General features: G+C 38.0%; 1 protein-coding gene across 1 annotated transcript in view; it reads left to right on the top strand.

Annotated features, from left to right (window-relative positions):
• SATB1 (SATB homeobox 1) overlaps positions 1-24,844 on the top strand; it is a 74,576-nt gene that overhangs the window by 7,631 nt on the left and 42,101 nt on the right. The window contains exons 4-7 of the mRNA XM_009574609.1: positions 358-484; positions 1,212-1,335; positions 19,257-19,368; positions 22,067-22,521. Coding sequence (XP_009572904.1) covers positions 358-484; positions 1,212-1,335; positions 19,257-19,368; positions 22,067-22,521 — 818 coding nt within the window. The remainder of the gene's footprint in view (positions 1-357; positions 485-1,211; positions 1,336-19,256; positions 19,369-22,066; positions 22,522-24,844) is intronic.

Here is a 24,844-nt window from a genome sequence, read left to right as displayed (position 1 = left end):
AAAATCCTTTCTAATTTATTAAGAGGAATGCTAACTATTATATCATGTCCTACTGAATTCATGGGAACTTAGGAAAATACACTTCTATACATATTAAAAAATCTCTACTGTAATGCATTTGTATAATTTCATAATATAGATAAATCATATCCTTGGTGGTGTGTGGGTGGGGTTTTTTGGGGGGGGGTTGTTCTTTTGTTTTGCCAGATTTAAGAGGCTAGAAACAAAGGTGGTGATCTTGTTAAAATCAGGTATTTATTTTGCCCCTAGGAATTAACAGGAATTAAATGACTTTTTTCAATTTTTCCTGCCCTTCTTGCCCACTCCCCCTCCCCTTCAAAAATAAAAATCCCACAGGGCTTATCCAGGTTGGGAAGTGGAATCCAGTTCCACTCTCCTATGTGACAGATGCCCCTGACGCTACAGTAGCAGACATGCTGCAAGACGTGTATCATGTGGTCACACTGAAAATCCAGTTACACAGGTAAGTTGCATACCAGTTCTGGGACGTGAACTGTTACTTGTCTGCTCTTACTGTTAATATTGCTTGTATTTAATTCCCACTGTGCTGTGTGCTCAAAGTACAAAGGCTTATCTAAATTCCTTTTTAGTTACTCTAATTCTTCTTTAACTTACAGTATACTATTGCAGAAAACTTTTATAGCTCTGATACATAGATTTTCTTTGGATATCTCATTAAAACTATATTGCATTTTAGTCAATTAAATGATGCATTACAAGAAGGCATTTTACATAAAGTTTACTTAAGAGAAAAATATTTTTGCATATCATGAACAGTACCATCTGTGTGCATTTTGTAAAAGAATGACTTGCTCACACTTATTGTTGCTGTCTAGGTTCTTAAATTTCACGGTAACAAAAAAGAAAAAAACGGTTAATATATTAATGCTTTTCATGATCAGTCGTGAGAAAGCATTACACCTTAAATTGTTTTACCAAGCGCATCAGAGCAGGAAGGTAGAAGTAACATGAAAAAATAGTCGCCACATGCAGCTGATGTATAATTCATGCATCAATACAGCAGATGTGTTGTATAAAGTAATTAACTAATCGGAACAATCAGGAGACCGAGAGCAATCTCCAGATGCATCTGCTTGATGCGCAAAATGAAATCTGTCTGTCTTAAAGGAATGTTCTGCAGCAGGATGCAATCTTGTAATAATCCCTTTTCTAATCTGTGTTTCAAATAGTTGCCCTAAACTAGAAGACTTGCCTCCTGAACAATGGTCTCACACAACAGTAAGAAATGCTCTGAAGGACTTACTGAAGGATATGAACCAGAGTTCATTGGCCAAGGAATGTCCCCTTTCACAGGTACTTAGCATAACATGTAATAAATAATAAAGCACGATAGGCAACGCTGATGTGAGATTTGAGATTTCTACAGACTGTAGCAGGTAGTACCCGTGGAGTGAATCTGCCAAAAATGCAAATTCATTTGACCACTTCATGATCTTTATAAATATGCCTGATTCATTTTGAACATGGTCTTACAACATTTCCCATGGGGAGTCGTGAAAGGTTGTTTACACCACGCTAAAATTGTCTCATAACAAACTGGATTTTAACTGGTTTTTGTCTTCAGTTTTGAACTGCTTTGATGTAACTACTTTTTTCAAGCACGTGTGTTCAAGATGTTAAAAGGCTCTTTACTTACTGCTGTCAAAAGTACTATTGAATCTGAATGCTTCTTAGATAACCTACAGTAGTTTTAAATGCTAATTCATAAAATGAGACAGTCTCTGGCATGCTATATGAGAAAGGAATAAAGAATAAAGCTCTTTGGATGATGTGGTGTTGTTGCAAACAACCAAAGGAAAATCAGCCATTTATTAGTTCTAATCAAAATATACCTAAACAAAAATGAAACCTCAATTTATGCACTGCTAAATATTGAACTGATGCTTTCCTCAAGCCTTAGTCGTATTGTTCTTTTTTGCATTTTTTTTTTTTGTCATTCTTTTGTCAAATTACTGTGAAGGCATAACTTATTTTTCTACGCAGTACGGTGTCCAATGATGCTGTGGTGGGAACACCACATTTATTTTTACCTTTTAAATTTTAAAATGTATTTTGTTGTGGTGCAGTGGAGACAAATTGAGTATACAAATAAATGATGGTAGTTGTGGTAGGGAGAGGAAAGAGGAAATTAAGGAAGTCAAGGTATTTTTATGGGGATTTTATTTCTCTTGCTCAGAATATTGGAGTCTTTGTCTCCAAAAGACTTCAGTTAATCTATAGAGGACTACTCTTTTTCTCTGTCTGTCTTTCCAGCAGATATATTAGCAGGCTGTTTTCCCATCACTTTTTCCCCCCCTATGGCTAGATTGTTTTCAGTGTTGTGGCTCTAATATAGGAAGTTTTGAAGTGGAAATAATCAAAATTATCTTCACTGGTTGCAAACCATTCCAGTAATATGGTTATTACTGGAAAGTTATCTACCTACTATAAAAGCCTGTGAGCTTTTGCACTGCTGGCTTATGGAGGCTGCAGAAAATTTGGGATTTTTCTCCATTTTAATCTAATAGTGCTAGTTTTTACTTGATACTGATGGAAAACAAGTAAATTCTATCGAGAGGGAATATTTCATTTCTATTTGGACATCGTGTTTCACAGAGCAGCTTCTGTATATATGTAGATGATGCAATGATAAAGGAGAAAAAAGTTTTTGAAAGGAATACTTCACTAGACACAATATCATGGTACTGGAGACAATTTAATAATTACACTCTTTTAAAAAGTTGTTTTTCAACTATACTGAATTTTTATATAATAATTTTAATTGACAAAAATGTCTTCCCTAATAACTGTTCTTGAAGTTAGCGCTTGAGATGACCAAAACCCCAGATTACAGAACTCTTCATTTGGGGCTGTTTGTTTACTGTTTTGCACTTCTTTATTTGTAAAAAAATATACTTAAAGCTGTGAGCTTATTTCTGTTGTTAAAAGCATGCTTACTGCTTTTGTCATCTCTATCTTCACCAGCACTGCGGTTGTTGGGTTGCAAGAATTTAAATAGCTTCTGCTTTTCTTTTTTCTTTAAAGACCAAATCACATTAAGCTTAAAATACATTTATTTATTCTTAACTTTTGGAAAAACAAGCTGGTACAGCGGTTGATCGAGAGCCCATCAGTCAGTCTAATTCTTCCCATTTCCCTCCGGGAGCTTGAGGGAGGACGCATTGATTTGACGGTGTCCTTTTCACATGACTAAATTGATCTGAATGCTTCCCACATTTGCCTAACTAATAACTCATTGTATGTCGCTCCTATGGAAAGGACACTGATTTAAGAGTGTCTGTGTTTAATAAAACATATTAAATTTGGAGCATTGCCCTGCAGTGGTGTGCTGCTGCAACGGAGGTGAGAAGTAAGAGCAAGGCGGAGGTCGGGAGGCAATGTTTCCTTAGGGGGTCCATCAAAATGCCAGCATGGGAGACTCTTCTGAGAGCAGAGAAGTGGTCTTTCCTGTTATGTACTTCCACGGGCATAGGTAATGCCATATGAAGTGCTTCATCACAAATGCAAACTAATGCAGTGACACCGTACCATAACTTATTAACACTGTTATGGATATAATTTATTAACCACAGAAAAATGACTCAAAGTGGAAACGAGAGTAGTTATCGTTTTTTGTCACTGTCATTAGCAGTACTCTATTTTGTGTAGGTACAGAAGGATTTGTTGTAAAGTATTTAAGTTGCTGTGCTCAATGAAGCCCCATCTAAGCATGGAAAACTGAGAATCGTCATCCTCACTTAGAATTTACTGTATTTTCTTAATTAATTTTGCATTTTATGTATTAAAAAATTGCTCATATTTATTCCAAATACTGATATTCTATGTACTGCAAAAAAACCCAAGCAGTTTATAGTGCAGATATATTAAATAGCTTGAAAATACATGAGCAAACAAACTTTGAGATCCAGTTTGTCTTAATTATAGAGTCTTGAGAACTTAATAGCATCATCTACTTGAGTGGGTTTTCTTTTTTTTTAATTTTTTTTGCCCTTTGCTTTCTTGTCCAACTAAAACCTTGGGGCGTACAGGTATAAACTCTTCATGCCTTCCTCAGTAAAATACCACTGTGACTCTTGCTCTCATTAGGAGAGTTGAATACATGGTCTCTTTCGAAGCTACTGTAATTGTCTCGCTCTGTGACTGCTGTGGCCACCGCTGAAGGCCAAGTTTATCACTCAGTATACGAGCTGGCATCTCAGGGAATCCCGGTTGACATGACTTGGAGTGCTTGGGATGGACAGGATCAAATGCATGGCTCTGAATTGCCGTGGAATTGCAAGCATCTGTCCAGAGGTTTAGTCTCAAATTTTCAGTATCAAGCAGGCAAGGTAAAAGGACGCTGCAAATTTCACATGGAAAAGCAAAGCCTGTTCTGAATTACGCGCTGCAGTGTGTATTTTCATGCTTTACTTTGGGTTTGCAGATTTTATTGCTAGAGACTAGTAGCGTACGCAGATGCCGGGTTGAAGACTTCTTGTGTTTGATACGCACGGCTCGCTTCATTTCTGCTTCCTCTCCGGACCTCTTTTGATGGGGAAGGCAAATCGGAATTTAATCTAGGGCTCAATTTTGGGCCATCTTGTGCATTCCATTAAATTGGCACATCTCGCGAGTGGCCTAGATCTCATTTCCCTCCTGTTTTGGCTCTTCAGTCTCCAAAGGGTCATAAAGAAATTGTTCTACCATCAATTCTTATTTCCAACCCCTTGCACACAAGCTGTATTCTACCTCAGTCTGTTGGGAGCTGCTCTGAAGTGATCAGGCAGGCAGGCCTGTTGCATTTATTTATTTAATTTAGTCTCTCCATCTCTGTACTCAGCTTTAGCCCTAACATTTTCATACTTCACTTTCAGAGTTTTGCTCTGTTTTGGTTTTTAGTGCAGAAGTCTCTTATTACTTCCACAGTTAAAATAACTGAAATACTGCAGACCGTATTTATACTGATATTAATAAGAGGGTTTTTTTTGTTTTGTCCCTATTGAATTATCGTCTCTCTCACTCTCTCTGAGTGTATATATGGTTAGATAAGCTTTTATGATGAAGAGGAGAGCAACATGGGCTATTGGCCCGAGAAAAGGCTGGAAATTCTTTTGATAATTCTGGAACAAACTCACTGTGTGCTTTTGAACATTTAGATGTACCCCTTATCTTGAGTTCCTGTAACCTTTTCCATGAAAGAAAGATAACAAGTCACCTACCAAACGAAGAGATTGTAGAGATTAATTGGTATCTGGGCACTCCTTTGAAAATATGGCAGTGATCAAATGACATTGACTTTCCCACTGGTGTTATCTCACCTGAATTTTTTCTACAAAAAGATTTTCTAAATGATTGTTGTTAGTATTCACAAACAGGCTTAGGTTTTTCAATTTTTTTTTTTTTTTTTTTTCACTTTATCAAACCACTGCAAAAGCACTTCTGAAGCAAGGTATTCATTCTTTTTCTTCCCCCACAGCTAGCCTAACTCTCAGGACAACCAATAGCTAGTGCATTATAGATGAGAAAATCCAGGCCTGATGTATAGTAGAATCTCGAATCTCATGGTTTATTATGCTTTAAAATATTTGTAGGGGACATGCAATATTTCCATGGGATATATCCAGAGTCTGTGATACTTATGGACATAGTAATTTACGTGCATTGTATTACTGTTTTTAATTTTTTGAAGGTATTTGTGTGCACCACCCCCCCACACACCCATGTCTATAATATCTTTTACATAATTTTGCTCTTGATGAAGAGGGAATCGCATTTTTTCAGTTAGAGGGGTATACGCTTGCATTGCGTAAAATGTATGCGCACACAGAACAAGTGCTGGTATGATACTGAAGTCTGAATAGTTTTGCACTTGTGATAAATATAGCTATCCTGACTGCATTTTGATCAAACTTCTGTGCTGTAGTGAATGACTGTCTGCATCTGACATGGGCACAATATAGATCATATACTTTCCTTTTTGTTCAAATATCCTGCCCTGAATTTGCATGCTGTTTTATGCAGACATCGTGCAGGCTTTATGTGATCTGGCAGAGACACCAGACAGAAAGCTTGCTCGGAACATCAGTGTTTCTCAGTTCACCTGATCTGAAGGCACCTGGCCATCATAGCAAGCAAGCAGTGTAATAGAAATCCTCTGGCATTCCCTTACTGCTGTTCTCACTCCCCCACCCCCCCAAAATCCCAACCAAAAAAAGTTGCATTTGCTAAAATTAAAATTTCCAGCCCTGTAAATAACCAAGGAATGAGCTATTAAGAAGTGCCAAAATACATTCTTTTTATGAGCAATTTTTAATTCATGCTTTACAAAAGGTGTTTTTTGCCCTCCCCTTTCAATTTTACCTGCCTAGACCTGAGATCAAGTCCTTGGATTTCTTTGTTGCTTGTGATTCTCTTCTCTCCCTCTTTCCTCTTCCTCCTCCTCCCCTCCCCCAATAATTAATAACCTGAGTAAGGAATGCAGCTCCTTTTTCTACTTTAGAAGTTACTATACTTCAGATTTTAAAGATGTCATTAATTATTTCAGGGAAGCAAATCCTTGAGGGCCTGAGCTCAGGTTTTGGCAGGCAGGGCCTTTCAACCCACCCCTCAGTTGCTCAAGAGCATTCACTCTGATGTCTCTTCAAGCTGACATGGTATCTGGATTTTTAAAACATTTTCCATTAACTATTAAAACTTGTGCCCGTGATTTTTAGTCATCCAGATGGAACGGGCAGTACAGAGCCTCTTGCTGATGGGATGGGGAGGATGAAATGCGCGTGTTGGTAGAGCTGTTGGTAAGGCCGTTCGCAGGATACTCAACCTTTCAATCGCCTGATCTTCTGGCCACTGATTTATGGTCTCTAGATGCATCTAAACACTCTCAGTGTTAAACCTATGTCAGTCTACAACTGTTTTATCTAGGCAGTGCCCTACTGAAGGAGAACATGTATAGCTATTTTTCTCTGCCTCTTCATTAGAATTAACTGTGATGAGGACGTCTAAACCCTTTCCAAAACAGTTATGGGGCCTGGACTTACTGTGGCAAGGAGGGGAATGTACCTTGTTTCTCAAATAAATGCAGTTTCTGACTTCAGAGGACTCTGTAAGGTGTCAGCGTGTCCCTTAGTATCTGTTCTGTCATGAGGTCTTGTGTTTCTGCTTCTGAAAAAGTGGAGAAGAGTCCAATAGAGGGACAGTGCTAGTGTTGATTTCTTTTTTTTTCTTTTTTTTTTTTTTACACCATTAAAGTCAGCTGTATGGAGATATAAGCAGCTGTCTTCTGCCAGGCTGTCTTGTGGACAAAGTACAAAATTCATTCTTTTTAAGGATATAACATTTTTGGGACCGTGCCTCCCCACTTTGTGTACTAACCACTTGGGATTGTATCTCAGCAATTTTGAGAACTGTATCATGTGAACAATTATCTGCATCATACGGACTTCAAGTTTTAGGGAAGTGACAGAATAAAAAGGAACACAGCACGTTTTCTTCTGATACGATTTCCTTCTAAAATGTGCATGTGTTGTAGAACTGAGCCCTACTCAACTTCTGTTTTCACTCAGTGGTCCTGAGAATGGTATATAGAACAACTCGCATTTTAAATATTTGCGGCGATGTTCTCTTTTTATATATATATATATGTATATAGCGTCATGCTTTATTTTTCTTTTTACATTTAGTGGGTTAAGAGGCAGTTAAGTAATACACTGCTACAAATTTCTGTATTCATTCATTCATGTTTCTCGCGTACTTCTTAACGCAGTTATGGCCGAGTGCGAATCCTGATTTTTTTTTTTTTTCCATAACTTTTATTAGAGGGTTAACAAGCCACTCCTCCAGTGTTCTTTAAAGCAAGATTACAAATAAGTCTTTTTTTTCTTCTTATTGGCAAATTGTTGGCTGTCGAGTACTGCACAAGTATAAACAACATGAGAGATCCTTTAACATAACATGAGAGAGCCTTTAGACGCTTTGCTCCCCAGCTTTGGAACTCATTGCCAATTGAAGTAAGGAAAGCTCTGGCTGTTGGGACTTTTAAATCTAGACTTAAAAGTTATTTGTTCTGTTTAGCATTTTTAAAATGATTCTATTAGGAATTGTATGTGCTTCAGTTTTAATTTTAACTCATAATGATTGTAAAGCACCCTGGGATGCTTGCATGAAGGGCGCTACAGAAACCCAAGATTGTATTGTACTGTGTTGTAATGTATTGTATTATTACATGGTGCTGGAGTTGGACCACGGACAATTCATATAGAAAGCATTTGAATACTTAGCTAAAGATAAGGAGTGCGTGTGTGGGGGGGTGCTGTCTCTTGCTTCTTTTCCCCCTTTTCTGTCAGTTATTTTATTAAACTAAATTAACATGGCAGTTATTCCCTAAGAAATGCCAGCATAATTTACTGCTGCAAAGGGGCTCAAAATGTAAACCAGATGATAAACTAAAAATAAAAAAGTCCACATTAAGATTTAATTGCACTTCCCTTTCTATATTACGTTCTTATGTAAAATACATTACAAAACAGTACTTTCTTTATCACTTCCTTCACTTTTAACTGAATTTCATTAACAATAAAGAAATATATTGTCTCTGTTTCAGTAATGTCACTTGACAGTTAATCCCTTAACTTGATGTACATGTCTTTAAGATTTTTTTTCTTTTTTTTTTTTTTTAAAAGAACATGATATCACTGACTGGAGCCAAGTATTGCACAACCATGTGATTTGCAAGTTTCCCAGCTCGCAGCTTTGCCAGTGCAGGTCAATTCACACCTGCCACACTTATGCCATTCTGGTCCTCATGTTGCTTTTCCTCAGTGATTGTCAGAGGTAGAGAGAGTTGTGCATGCGGCTCCTTCCTTCCCCCCTCCCTCCCCGCTCCAAATGTGTGGTAAACCTTGTGCATTGGAAGTGTCTGCTCAGGAATTAAATGGAGTTTAATTTCTGTCCATTAGTAAGCTGCTATCCACATCACCAATTAAGCCTTCTATTTAAAGGGCGAGGAGATACGTATGTCTACATCTTAATCACTGCTGCGACTGGTTTGCAGAGACCTTCCCTGACTGGTTCAGTTATTACTAGCAGTGGTGGGAGGCACAGAGATCAGCGTGGTTATAAAACCTACCCAAAGGCTGAGCAAATTCTGTAGGTGCTGTAGCGTCACTGTCAGCAGATTTAAAGCTGAGGTACATCCGTGTTAGGGGACGCAGGGGTGTAGGCATAAAGATACGTCTGGAGAGAATACTTGAATTGGTAATAATCTTTTACCTGACAGGAATGAAAGCAAAGCAGGACCCACTTATTGAGAGGCAATGCTAAGAGGCGAGCAACTCTCACTTTGTCAGACCAGGCTCCTTGCAGTGGTTGGCTTTAATCTTCACTTAGAAGAAGAGATGTGTTCTCGAACAGACCCTGAGCAAAACTCTCAAAGCTTGCTCCCTCCCCCTCACTTTTTTTCCTTTTTTAATTAATGACTCGGTTCTTCCTTTTTATTTCCAAGAAACATGGTAAGATGAGGGTGAGCTTTGTCTCTCCTTCCTTGGACACTTCTTTAAGAACAGCACAAATACTATCAGATTCCCCTGGTGCCTTGCAGCAGTGATCAGAGGACAGGTTTTTCAGGACAGCAGCAACCTCAGACCTGCCTCACTCCAAGCCATGGAATAAACTACTCAAAAGGGAAAACTTTTGTTCCCCAGGGGTGGGAACACATGAAAGGTTCTCCTCATATACACCTGTCTCTTAATTATTTTTATTTTATTTTTTAAGTACTAAGGTTTCCTATACTAAGAGTTGCAGTTCTTTCCTAAGTTTGCGCCAGAAGAGGGGGGAAACTGCACTAAAGCATAACTTGTGCTGGTGGCTGTGCCACCTTTCTAAAGGATTTGATACTTTTTAGCAAACTGTCGTGGAAAATAATAGGTTTTGTGGTGATGAAAAACTGAGGCACATACGAAGAACATTAGTGTCAATGGCCTTTCTACAGGTGGAGAGGAGATTTCAGCTCCCTAAGTTTACCTAGTGTGTTTGTGTTTGAATCAGTATATCTAGGCTCTCTCAGAATTGTGGAGGTTTATTTATATATACATATGTATGTATCACAATAAAACCCTATGAAAATATACTTGCCAGCTCGTATATCCCCAATCTCTTAAAGCTGTGTTTCTTATTCTGCACTTTTTGTAAGGAGGAGCTTTGTGTGCTAAACCTAATCTAGCTATATTTTTTAAATTTGTATGTTTTAATGTAAAGGATAACTAAGAAAAAACTTTGCATAAATAGACCCTTGAAGTGCATGTGCATATTCCACCTGGAAAGCTAGCTGGAACATTTCTCTTTCAAGATGCCTTCATCGAGTTTTACATCTTTCTATGAATTCTTCAGAGCATCTATACTTTTAACAAACTCTTGTCAGTGAAAGGCAGCAACACAAGAGGTGAAACTAGTATCTTGGCTAACATAGCTGCTTAAAATGTCACCTTCATATGATTTAACTTAGCAGAAGTTAAGAATCCATAGCAAATTTCATGCTGTAACTCCTTTTTCTCCTGGCATTTTTTTACATTTTGCTTAGGATAGAAAGAAGTTTGTTCATGTTCTTTTAGCAGCATAAATATCCTCACAGAATTTGGGTCTATATGATTAAGAATAATCAGAACTACAGGTGGCTCGTAAAGAGGCACATGGCCTGAAACAATAAATCTGACACTTAAACAAAGGATAGGCAGGGGATGTTACATTTGGCACTAGAGGGGTATTTAAGTAAGCAATCAGAGGCATGAGAGATGTACTGACTAGGAGCGGAAATTAATGAAGTTCAAACTAAAAGCTAGTCATACACTTAAAAAAAAAAAAGTATGTATCTAGTGAAAGAGATTACCATGGGATGTGGTGAAAGATCCAGCACAAGAAGTCTTCAGATCAATATCAGGTGTTTGCTCTAGCTCAGCCACAGGTAACTTGGCTGAATTCAGAAATTGCTAGATGAACTTCTAGGATCTGTTTTTATGTAGAGTCCAAATAGATGCTAAAAATGGTCCCTTTTGGCTTTAAAAATCTGCAAAAATTTGTGTAGAAACAGGAGAAGAGATCAAAGAAAAGGCATATCCTAAACACCAAAAGAAATTCAGCAAGACAACTGTTAGTGCTACTGAGTCTGATGACTTCTTGTCTGGACATTGTGCCTTAGGGCTCAACTTCATGCCAGACATCTGATGCTTTGCCTAGCAGAACAGTGGAATCCGAGAAGAGACTTGCTGAAAATCATGTCCTATTTCCCAGCAAGGAAATCTTCCTTAATGTGGTGGATAATTCTAAGCAATTTTGAAGAGCCTTTTACAAAAACTGTAGTGGAAAACAACCATTGCGGTTGGTTGAAGATAAAACAATTACCAGCATCTCTATCAGGAGAATGTATATATTTCATTCTTGTGGAAAAGCTGCATTTAATGCATTAATATGTCTATAATGTCCCCTATCACACGAAGAATTTGCATTAGGATAGCATTTGGAAGCATGTGTATTAAGATTAGCATTTCCAGATAGGAAACAAGTCAGAAGCTTTCTGACCTGGCTGGAACAGGGTGTTGGAAATAAAAGCAATCCACCTGAGAGGAAGGCCGAAGGTATCTCTTACTGCAGATTTTCACCAGATCAGTCTGTGAGATCTCCAAGGCCCCACCTACCCCAACCTTTATTCCTGTACAAGAAATGCTGGTTTGCCCTGTCCACATCTGTTGTGCATGATCTGGATTGTTCTCCTGGGCTCCAGCTTCCTCTAGTCTCGTTCCCTGTGTCCCGAGAAGAAGAGGTGAACGTAGGCGTGTAGGCTTCACGTAGTGCGTTGCCTAGCATAGGAACAGCAGCAGCCTGGAGAGGGAAATGTTGGGGGCTGAGGACCCTGTCTCCACATTACAGGACTGGGAAGAAGGGATGCAGCTTACCCTGCAGTAGCTCCGCTCTGGTCCTGTGGACTTGAAGTCCAGCCACGGTTGGAGCACGGCTTCTGCATTTAGCTTAATCCAGCAGAAATTCTGCCTATGTGCCCCGAGATGGCTTTGTGATGGGCATCGAAGTAAGAGCAATGGGGAGAGCCCTTGAAAACGTGCATTCCCAGTTCAAGCTAAAAGAGCAGTTTAAAGCAATCTAGTTGCTTCACAAAAGCTTTTTCAAGCTGATTCCTGGCTAAAATGGATAGTGCTTTCCTTACCCATGGGCTCCCTGGTTTCAGAGCTCTTCTGGCAAAGGTACCTGCAGAATCAAAACCTTAGGGTGTAATAATACACCCCTCAAAATATAGGACCATTTTCATTCCGTGAAGTAAACCAAGAATTAACTTCTTAATTATTGATTATTTTACATTTTATATTTTATCCAGGTTGATTTAAAGAAGTATTTAGCCAGGACTTTTACTACTAAGTACCTGCCATTTACAAACAGTGTGCCATAAAAATCAGGATTCTTAAAAAGATTCATGTTGGACATCTGACAATGAAGACAAAAACATCTTATGGCTCCTTATCTTTTATAGGTTGAGGTTGTGACTTCTTTTTCTTTTTTTTTTTTAAGTCTAAGGCACTATGCCATAAAGCTTATAAAGCAGTTACGAAGTTCTTCAAATCTGAATTAACATTTCCCACCTACCTATCTTTCTCTCTTTTAAGCTTTTAACCTTTGTAGATATAAGACTAGTATCTTGGGAAGCAGCTTTTTATTTGAGCTTTATTTATATCCGTCAGTGGGAGATGCTCAGAAAACATCGGGAGAATGCTGCTCTGTCATGCAGCAACTGGGAATTTATATTACAAAATGGTAAAAATAGTGCAAGGATCAGTTCCTTCAGATGCTGAATCCTCATTTCTGATTTTCAAAATCTTCTTGTGTGTGGGTATATTTCTATACATATATAAATACATATATATATATATGATTTGGGTTCTTTTTGTTTTATATCTTCCCCCATTACATTCAATGTAGCTTTACTTTTACATTAGTATGTACATTTTTAATACTTAAAGACAACATAAGGCAGAAAAGGAGGAGGAGACAATTTAGGCTATACAAGGATAGGAGAGAGGAGGAAAGACATGCTTGTGCATTGGAAGAAAAGCTTGTGCCGTCATTTTCAATCTGCCTTTAGGCAGTTTTAACTTATATGACCAGCATTTGCCATGCAGATCCTTACTTCTCCTGACCCTGGCAACAGTATGGAGGTCAGATAGCCATCCAAGTGCAATGCCAAAGGCACAAACAAAAGTTTTTTTCTTCTCTGTCCATCTGTGGGTTTTTCCCTTATCCTACGTGTTTATAGAGCATATTGACAACAAATTCCATTGCATTACTTGCTATAGTTCAAGGTAATGGACCAAGGAATTTAACATAATTCTTCATATGCAATTAAACTGTCCATTTCATGATTCCTTGTCCAAAAAACAGCTAGCGGCTGGATATATTTGGTCTGCTTTTATTCAGAGTGGCAGATGATAATTCTCTGCCATACCAGAACACTAAGAACAACATTTTGCCCTGGTTGGGTTTTTGCAATACATGGGCTGGCGTAGGCTCAGGCACACTGAAATCTTTGATTTGGGGATAATCTTGTGTTATCCGGTTGGGGCTTGAATGTTCCCTTCTCATTTGAAAAATGTTAACGTAGATTCTCCTGAGAAATAAGCACTCCTAAGAGTTCGGCTTGTATTAAAACTGATGTTTGCAATTTCTACGTAAACAAAAGCCACTGATAGTGGCTAGGATCAGGGAAACAAAGTTCCTCTGTCTTTTATGAAAAGATCTCCACCATCCGCCCCTATCCCACCCCCCAAAATCTTTAAGTTCTCTTCTGTTCTGCAACTTTATCACTATTCAAACTACGTCTAGGGACAAAGGCTTGTAGCTTTTATCTTTTTCTTTTTTTTTTTTTTTTTAAGGCATGTTAGGGTTGCAGCACTGGCACATGCTACCCTGCTGGTGTCTAGGGATGTGAAGTGGGGGATTTATAGAAGACAAAATAGAATAGAGCCTTAAAAGTTTGGCTTTAAAAAATGGAGCCAGTAGTTTGACAGATTGTTCAGTAAATGTTCATTTTATTGAGAATTATAAAAAAGGTGCTTAATGCCTCTGTGCCATTAATATAATACATTAAAAGGTTACTGTCAAGATTAGTGTTTCAGCTCTGAAAATTGACTGCAGGGTTTATGGGCAGCACTGTTCATACTCTGCTTGGAAGATGAGGTATCTTCTACTTACCACTTGACAAAACCATTATGTTGTTACAAGGCTTTATACTGAAAAACTTGATAAATAGTAAAGCATAAATAAAATCTCATTTGAAAAGCAGGAGAATAGTTCCTGTCTGTCTTATAGCCAGATTTAGCAGATGCAGGTTTGAATGTAAAACAATTGTGAAAACAGCCAGTGTCAAACTAGTGCAAAATTAAACTTGTGGGGTGTTCTGTTTTCAGTGTCTGTTATTGTTGAAGTACTCCATTTCAAAAGCATGCATTCCTTCCTACAGAAAAAAAATCACATTCCTTAGTTGAAATTAATTAGCATTCAGAAACCAGATAGCATGTTTTTGGGTATTCATGAGATCTCTGTTTGAAAAAATGTTTTTAACTTGTAGAAATGTGTTGCAACACACAGATGGGAAGAAAAAGAAAAAAAAAAATCTCTTTAGCAAGCACTGTGTGTAAAAGGAATATTACATTTTGCACGCTCCTGATTACCCTGTGTAAACAGTTTTTGACATCTGTCTTTATAGTTTTCGAGGAGAGGAAGACTTTGTTAAAAGAACCATTTTTATACAGCAGTCACCATTTCAGTCTTGCTTTACCTGTATTATGAAAGCAGATGGTCTGCATGTCTTTTGAATATTTATAACTATCAAAAACAATCTCTTGCTATTCACCCTTAGGCTTATGAGATGTCAGGACTGTTCTGGTTGAAAAAAAATCATCTTGGGTGTTTACAGAAAGAGGATTACATTAAGCTGAAATGACTATACATTTTCCAGTTTAATATTTGTCCATCAGCTGTTTAATCGTATTTAGATAATTGTGTAAATAAGTTGTTGCAGCCCTTGCCCCTTCCACTGAGCAGGCTTGAAGCTTTAAACACTGATGAATGAGTTGCAAAAAAGCTTGGATTTTTTTTTTTTCCTAGTTAAACAACCTGGAAGGCCTAAATAAGTTTTGGTTACAATGTTCCTTTCGAGGGAAATGTTTCATTTGCAAAGGAATCCCCAATATCTAATTCAGCCGAGTTGTTTTAGGAAGCTGCTGTGTCTGTTACTCTCTGCTAAGTCTGTTAGCATGTATTTGTTCTGTGTAAATACTGCAGCCCAACTACCCCTTCATGAGGCATGAAAACAACCTCATTCTGCCCATATAAAAATAATTTTAAGGTTATTTAGGGGAAGTTTTGGGACTGTGGGGGTTAAAAGCTTTTTTGACTGGAAGCTGAGCAATCACTGATAACAGATTTTGCTGTGGTTGGTTGATTTGGCAGAAAAGCATGAGCAGTTTTGGTTTAGATGATTGAATTAACCTGATTAACATTGTTTTTGTTGTTTTGCAAAAAGGACAACAGTATACTTTTAGTGATGATCGAACAATACTTCACCTGGTTGGAGAGCAGCGTTAGAGGCAATGACTCAGAAATGCCTCCCTTGTAGCACCTGCAGCGGTGGCTGCAGCAACCAGCCGGCACGAAAGGCTCGGGTCCTTCCCGTGTCTTGCAGGACGCACCTTGCAGTAGATTCTGGCACAATTCGAAAGGTGTCTGATGCTACCGTTTTACTGGGTTTTATTGGATGGGCATATGAAAAGATTTCTGGTTGAGATTTAAGATATTTCCCCAGGGAGTTCCCCAACTTCTTTGAGAAATGATGGTGTCTGGTTTTCAAATCTCCGGTATTTAATCCTCCTGAGAGAATGGGATTTGGTTCAAACTACACTGGGTGAACCTCAGCTGAACTTCAGAACGAATTCTACCCCTACCTCCACACAGTTGTTGGATGCCTAATTATAATTAACTTATTTGGCTAAAAAAAGAGCACTTGGGCTGCAGCAGATGGTATCATTCCAGAATAGTGGGATTTCTGTGAAGGTGGCACCATTTCAGATGATATCTCCTGATTCTCCGAACAGGGCTGCAAGTAATGTGGTTGGGGGCGGGGAGGGACGGAGAGAGGGGAAAGAGGGAAATTTGAGATCTTGAAGTCTCACAACTTACTTTCAAGGATAAACTTCTAGGAGATACATTAAGACTGTGAATCTGTGACCAGGTTTTGTGTTCTATCAATTTTCTTTGTGACGTGTGAAAAGGAAATCAGATTGTGAGTGATGAATGTGATGCATCTGAATATTTGTATGATATATTTATATTCGTCATCCTTGAACATGGAAAGCATCTGCCTCTGTGCCTCACAGATAAGGAATGCCTATGTACAGTAGTACCTGAATATGATGTGTTTCAAATACAATCATTTTCATTTGATTATTGATAAGTACAAGCCAAGACATGGGGAGCTCCTCACGTGTAATGACCCAGGAAATAAGAAAAACTTCAATATGCCTCCAGTCTGGATTGTGGATCTCTGAAGACCACTAACTCATAGGGTTAATCTTCAGTTTTAGGCCCTAAGCATAGAGGGCATTTGTATATGTAGATTGCCATTAAAACATACAGGAATTCTACAGCAATAGGAATTATATAGGAATTTTTATAGCAAAGTGAATCTCTCTGCACTGACGTGACTGCAGGTTTGATGACAACATAATAAATAAAGCATAGAAACAATGAAATTCAATGTTGTCAAGTTATTTTCTGAGTTAACAAGGTAGTAATATTTTATCTGGCTTGTAAAATTTTGCCTTCAGTGAATTAGTAAATAAATCATTGATTCCTCCTGATGAGGATTCTTAGCGTAGGTAATATCACTTGAATGTTTGCATGAAGTGTTCTCAAAGAAAAAGCAGGATAATTTTCGTTTTAAAATGTGTTGATAATGTCTGTGGTGGTTTTTTTTTTATCTACTTTGAAGAGCTGGAGTAAAATCCCAATATTAGCCATCAGAGCCTGAAATTCACGTTGTGTCAAAGAAGCTAAAATTCCTAGCAGTGTTATTTAAACAGACCAGTCCCCTATTTGCTTGTAAAATAAAGTAACTGCATTAAATTTATTCCTGAAGAAGCAGGGGATGTCACAGACTGCCATGTCATTGGCATATCTTCTTTGTAAAATGATGTAGAAAGGAGGACTAGGGGGAAATCCTACACAAATATCTTCATCAACAATAGGCAATTTACTAAAATTATTATTAACATACATGGTTTTATACTTACTAAAGTTATTTGGGCAGAAGAAGACATCTGAAAGGGGCAAAGTAAAATGAGAGAAAACCACCTTGAAGTCTAAATAACATCCACAAAATATGCACATGCTAATATGGGATGGTGGCCTATTACATGTGCAATTTCCCATTTTGCACATGCAGATCTGCAGGTTTTGCATGTACAGTAACTGTGCATTCATATAATTTACCAGTTCAGATTCAAAGGACTTTTAAAATCATGCCTTATGTATCATATCCCCATGTTTAAAATGGTTTAATCTGTAAAAGAGCTTAAACAATAATTTTCTAAGTATTAGACATTAATGATACTGCTATTATATTGGAAATTGAAATTGGGTTCAGCTGAGCTTGGTTCAGGTCATTCAGGCTAAAGTTGCAGTAGTCTATTAAGATTTCATTCTCCTTTTATAACACTGACAAAAGGCTTCTAGCTAATTTCAGAAATGCCAGATTAATATCAAGGAATGGTAAGAATTTTGGTGATTCAGAGAAACATTAAAATAGCTGCCTGGTGAGTAGAGAGTATCCACATTTGGCATACATAATACTGCCTCACTCTAGCAGTTCTGAGCCTCCACAAATAGCATGTTACTGAGTAATACGTTAGAAAATGGTTATAATAAACTTCACTAAGATCAATAATCAAGGTACTTTTACTCAGAAGCTGAACTAGCCTTATAAAAGAAGACTTATATTTACTGCATTTTTACTCCAAACTCTTTCTTCTAGTGGTTATTGCAGTTTGTGTAACAAAGGGTTGATGCTGTACATCGATTTTACGATGGCACAGATATAGCTAAATGTTACATGCTGAATAGCAAAGAAACACAGTAATCAGGGCTTTGTCTTCTTGACTGTCATTGTTTTCTCAATATGCTGGACAATTCCTGTAGTTAAGCTAAAAGTAACTACTTTCCACATAGAAATCTAAAGGGTGGCGAAGTTCAGTCTATTGAAATAACATTTGCTAATTTTGTTGTTCATACATCATATACTTAGTATAATTTTCAAGTTGGAGCATTATCTCATTTTGCAAGGCTTAGTCTTAATTGATTTTATAAAAGAATGTACTGGAACTGAAAGTTTTATGCATTGTAAATTCCACTATTTTAAAATTGGTCAAAACTGAGCAGAAGGTAAATTTCTCACTGTAGCTATCTGATATCTCGAGAACCTTTGAGAAAAAATTGTCTCTATCATCCTTTGGTCTATTTTACAGCTAATATTCAGTTACAGAATTAGACATGACAATAAGAGCTTTTCATAAGCCTGTTTCTGTGAATCACTTAAAATACCCTGTTTAGAAAAAGCAAGTCTGGGTTTGTTTTGGGTTATTGCATACATATTTTATTCTACTATAAACCCCCTTATTTTATCCTACTAATAGGTCATTTAGATAAATTTTCATCCTATGATTTTCTGGGGTCTGCCCTGTGATAAGTGCCACAAAGGGAATGGGCATGGGTAACTTGGGGCATTGCTTGCATTTTTGGAGTCAGTGTAGGATTTGTATGCTTGTAAACTTGTGTGGGTATGTGAAGGGTCAATCAAATTTAAAAGCAGAAATAGTACGAACAAAATGCACTTTCAAGATTAGCATCTTCTGTCCAGAGCCCATCCTATTGCCTGATGTTTCTTGGTCGATAACTTTGTTCTTCCCTTAGTACATCTGCTTTTTTTGCTCCCATTTACAATATACCTTCATTTGTTTTTATGCTCAATTAATGAGTTTTTTAAAAGGCTTTGGATGATAGGATTAAAAATGCAATATGGTTCTCAAACTTTAAAAATATAATGGTTTCAACAACTGAAATAAATTGTGCTTTGACTTGTACTGCTCTGTATTACAGATTTTTTTTTTTCTTCTCCCCTTTTCACACAGAGTATGATTTCTTCCATTGTGAACAGCACTTACTATGCAAATGTCTCAGCAGCAAAATGTCAGGAATTTGGAAGGTGGTATAAACATTTCAAGAAGGCAAAAGATATGATGGGTAAGCAAAAAAAAAAAAAAAATTGCCGTGATGGTGGATACATACCATTATGTGTCACGTTGAGGTCTGTCACAGTCATACAAGAAGCCAGGTCCCTTCATGATAAGTTTAGGATGCTTTTGATGAGTAGATGTAGAAAGTACATATATAGTGAAAGAATTCATTTAAATAAATATTTGCTACTGAAACAGCCAAACTGACTTGGGTTGCCAGAGATGTAAAGCTGTCATTCTGTAAATCTAGAGATCTTCTACCGCCCAGAATAATTGTTTAAAAAACCTGTTCTTTGAACTGTGACGGACTGATTTTTTTAATGTATGTCTTTTTTTCTTGCTCTGGCTAAGGTATATTTAAAGAAACAGACTTCTATAACTATCACTGCCTTCCAACAAGAATGCTATAATTTTATAAATTCATATCTTTCTCTAACTTTGGGACCCTGATTTCAATTCATTTTAACAAATAGTTGTGACAATTGTTTGCTTGTTGTAGCAAGCACAAGTAAATTACTGGAGAAAAAAAATCCATCAGCGGGACCTATTAATTCTGTAATACCTTTTATCTTTCTGTATTGTCCCTTTTTAAAACTATTTCTTAAACCTGTTAACATAATTTTGAACAGTTTATGTCAGAAAATTTCTATGTACTTTTCAATAGAATGAAGGACTGGGACCTCAGTTTGGATTGAATTTTGAGCTTGACTTAGCTTTCAGTATTTGAAGCAAAATCATTCATCTACCAAAACGGGTTCCTTGCCTTTTATAGCTTAAGGCTGTAATGAAGACAATGCATCACTTTTGTGATAATTGCTTGAATTACTATTCCAAGTGAATGGCCCACTTGGGTTGATCTCTACTTTCCGCTAGTGAAAAAAGGCAGCTTCTTTCCTTTATCTACTTTGTACCTTCTGTGCAACACTGAACGCTTCTTCTGAGACCACCGAAGTTGGTGGTAAGACTTCACTTGGTTTTGGGTGGTCCATGTGCGAGGCAGCAGAGTGCCTGCATGGGGGGGGGTGACCTTTCCGCAGCATCCTCTCCCACTTCCATTGCTGCAGCGCTCCTGCATGGGGCAACCCCTGCCAAATTTGCCTTACGTGATCTTCCGAGACAGGTTCACCATCCGTTCATTTGGGAACAGTGAAACCAGTGCATAGGAAACGTGCGTGCGTGTGTGTGTGTTTATTCCTATGTCACCTAATGCTGGGGGAGAGACCGTGCCGCCCCCAAAGCCACACGGGCGAGGAGCAGCGGGTGCTCCGCTGGGGGACTGATCCAGGCTACGGGCACCAGACCTCGCTGCAGAACAACCCGCTCGCTTTTTTCTTTTTTAAATTTCTGCTCATGATAGGACAGATGGGGAAGGCAGGACTGTGGGTGGGAATCCAGGTGCTGATTTCTTCTTCCAGCTCTTATCCCTGTGGAGGAAGGGGTGGTCTTGCGCTGAATGACTGTTCAGTGCAAGTGGTCTTGCGCTGAATGACTGTTTCATAGTAATTACGACTGTGAAGATTGTAATTACTATGAAAAGCTCAGACACCGCCTTTTTTTTTTAAAATATGATTTACTAGAATAAGAAAAAAATTGCTACAATACTTTTGTGAAGATACTGGAGTTTGGGTTTTTAAATAAAGCATATTTTCTTAAAACTATTTCCAGACCAGCATTGCTAACGCTCTGGAACTGAGATTGTTTAAAATGAAAAAGTGACATACATTGATAAAAAGGATACTCCTTTACATCAGCCTGGAGTTATTTTATATTGTCTTATCATGCACAAGAGGGGAGCTGGAAGAACTCTTGTAGTTTAAAAAACTGTGTTAATTAAAAAGGAGGGTGTGTCAAGGCAGATGAGTTAATATAAGAAAAAAAATCAACCATGTTGCAAGTCACTGAAAAAAACCATGCATACATGGTTGCAAGATAAAGCAGCCCATCTGTGTAATTTACATAAATTATACTAGTTCCTAGCAGTCCCATACAATTGATGCAGCATCTAGAAATTAGCAGAGCATAGGGAGGTCCACCCCCCACCCTGCTTGTTACAGATTTCCAGTGGCTGGGAACTGCAGATGTCGTGGCGGGGACACCATGGGAGGAACAAAACCAGTCACGAGGGGCTTCTCTCTCTGGTCGGGGTGTGCTTTCCTGTAACAGCCCTCCTTGCCCTTTGCGCAGATGCGCTTGCCATTTCACCCGCACCTTCTGCGGCGCACGGAGTGGTTTCCCGTCTCTCGTCTTCGCCCCCTCTCTAGTTGCTTGCTGCCTTGTCTGAAGTCCCCTGCATCCATCGCTGCGGGGATGTGCTCTGCAGCCGCACGCTCGCGGTTCGGTTGCGTTGCGCCTTTGCAAAACTCTCAGGAAGTTATTCCTTTGCCATACGTGGTTTCCAGCACATGGTTTTGCCTCTGGTGTTCTGCTGGTTCCTCCAAGGGCCCAGTGATGATGACGGGCAGTTTGTTGGAATTTTTTTTTTTTTTTAAAAATATTCACTACACCATCATTTGTAGGTAAATTTTGAAGGCAAATAGCCGCAATGGTGGTGTTATGGGCCTGCTGATCTAGGCTGGAGCGTACAGTAAGTTTGAACCTGAATGCGCCATTTTACCTTTATTTTTATTAGCACGTCTTGCGAGGAGCGTAAAGTTTGTGATTTTCAGTCTTATGTTGGCTTTTTCAATGTTTCTTTTCCACCGTAGTTGAGATGGATAGCCTTTCTGAACTATCCCAGCAAGGTGCCAACCATGTCAACTTCGGTCAGCAGCCGGTCCCAGGGAACACAGCCGAACAGCCTCCATCCCCTGTTCAGCTTTCTCATGGTAGTCAACCATCAGTTCGGACCCCGCTTCCAAACCTGCACCCTGGACTTGTATCTACTCCCATTAGCCCTCAGCTGGTAAATCAGCAGCTGGTAATGGCCCAGTTGCTGAACCAGCAGTATGCAGTGAACAGACTTCTAGCCCAGCAGTCCTTAAACCAACAGTACTTGAACCACCCTCCTCCTGTCAGTAGATCCATGAACAAGCCGTTGGAGCAGCAGGTCTCAACAAACACAGAGGTGTCTTCCGAAATCTACCAGTGGGTCCGTGACGAACTGAAACGAGCAGGAATCTCACAGGCAGTATTTGCACGTGTGGCTTTTAACCGAACTCAGGTCAGTTGTCTGTTTTCTTTTTTTTTTTTTTTTTTTAAATCTAAGAGTCCCTTCTTTCTCTCTCTATTGAGTAATTATCACCTTTTAAGTCTTTCTCCTCATTTCTGCCTTGTCACTTAGCTCCTGTGAAGGAACGATGCTTCCTTGCAGGACCAGTGTCCATATTGATACAGTAAAGAAATCTTCACTGATTGGTTTGTGGCAATACCTGCTGTTCTTACAGACATCTTGGTTCCTCTCCAGTTGTGATGGTTTATTAATATCTTAAACTTAATCTTCCCTGTAAAGGACATGAACAGCTCTATGCAGAACCATTCACAAAGTCACCCAACAGATTGCCTTTTGTGTTGCAAAGGTATACCCGTACTGACCGCATGCATGCACTGAACAACCTGTCCTCTTTCACAGGTGTACCTGAGATGGTCTTTTATTCTTGTTTGCATTTATTTTTATTATTTTCTAGTGAAAGTCTTAATAACATCTTATCAGGCTTCTGAAAAGATTAAAAAATAAAAGCTTTATTTTTAGATCATCTACTCTTTTCATGTATTTTTGTAGTGTGTTGCAAAAACAGTAGTTGCTGAGATTGCTGATGTCCACGTCAGAACATATACTTCAGCTCTTCAATGCAGAAAAAACTAGCCCTAGCAAAGCTGATAAGTAACACTAAAATGTGTTATTTTTTACACCTGTTTTAGAAGCTAACCCTGTTATAATTTATTCTGCTCTATGAATTTAACTTAATGCCATGTTGCATGGAATTTAATCAAGCAGAAATTATGGAAGAAATGTCAGTATATCCAATGCAAATAATAAGATCTCAAAATTTTAGAAGTCTGTTTTAACAGAAAATAAAATAGGAATTTTTTTAAAAGGAAATATTTTAAAAAGATGTAGGTAAATTTGCTTTGATACCACATTTTTAAACTTAAGGAACAAGTATTTGTCCATTGTAGAATATAGTAAAAAAATCATAATTTGGTCTTCTCTTGAAATGTATGATGTTTCTCCGTGCATAGCTTAGAGAATAAAAATTCTGTTTCAAATGCACTGGTACCAGGTTTGAATCAGCACATCATTTGTAATTGTTCTGAATTATTATTGCCTTAAAAACTTTTATATCCTCCTTTAGCTAAGAGAAAGTAGACTCACGGTGTGAATTCTTTGTAGAGCTCCGTGTGTGTGTCTTTCCTCTTAACAGCAGAGGAGGTTTTCAAGATCTGGGTCTTTCATACCAAATTTCATGGGATACATGGACTCATGCAAGGATTACTTATGTAAGTTAGGTTCAGGCAATGTCAGCTGTTATATTTACAAATAAGTGACATAGGTTTCATTTAATATAATGTTTAATATTTTAACTATTGATTCTATAAAGTATTGAAATAATAATGGCAGCTTCAAGTTACCATGGTTTGCAGCTGCCATCACACCTGGGCAAAAAGCCAAGCAAATAAATCAGAAAATAAATAGTTTATTAGATATTTACTTCTTTCTCAGACTTGCCTAAAAGCAGCTTGTTTTCTCTCAGCTCCCTCCCCCATCTAAAGTAATTTGTTCGGTTTTTGTCAGCTAGTTTTGCATACAGCTTTTGGTCTCTATCGTTTGTGCATGAACGGTATTTGTTACTTGAAATACAAGGACAATTGGTTCTGACTGGACATTGAATTTATATGACACAGCATAAGAAGATGCTCTTGAGATGTGATTAATGCAACTGTAGAACCACATTTCTAGTGCAAATCCTGATTCCTGATGACTATATATTTTTCTTACTACAAATGTTATTAAATATTTGTTTAAAGTGCAATTCTTCCACAGACGTTGTGGTTAACCAGCTTGGTAAAATGTGTTCAAAGTGACCCAAAACTGGGAGGAAACCCCAAAATGAACGTTCAAAACAAATTCCGTGAAGAGATATGAAATATATATGTAATATATTTTGACAATTTTCAATAAAATCTACTTGAAAGAACACAGAGTAGTATCCCTATATCCTACAAATTGTGTTAGCTAGTCAAATTAGTATTTGCAGTTAGCTACATAAGATTTTGCAGTATTTGTTATGTATTGTGGCAAACTAGGAAACAGAAAGGAAAAATACTAGGGGCTTAGCCAATATTAGCCTCAGTGTTGCCAAGAAATAGCTCAGCATGCTTTTAATATGAAGCGAAGCTCCATTGAAATCCAGAGGAGTTTGTTGTAGGTGCATTTCACGTTTGTAAAGCTGAAAATTGTTAATTGTATCCAGAATAACAGCTGATGTCCAAGTATAAATACAGGTAGAGATATCTGTGATTCTTATAAGAAAGCATTTAAATTT

Source organism: Fulmarus glacialis, unplaced genomic scaffold (assembly GCF_000690835.1).
Source record: "Fulmarus glacialis isolate BGI_N327 unplaced genomic scaffold, ASM69083v1 scaffold26743, whole genome shotgun sequence".
Classification (NCBI taxonomy): Eukaryota; Metazoa; Chordata; class Aves; order Procellariiformes; family Procellariidae; genus Fulmarus; species Fulmarus glacialis.
The sequence above is the reverse complement of the archived record's forward strand: the minus strand, read 5'-3'. Positions and strand labels throughout refer to the sequence as shown.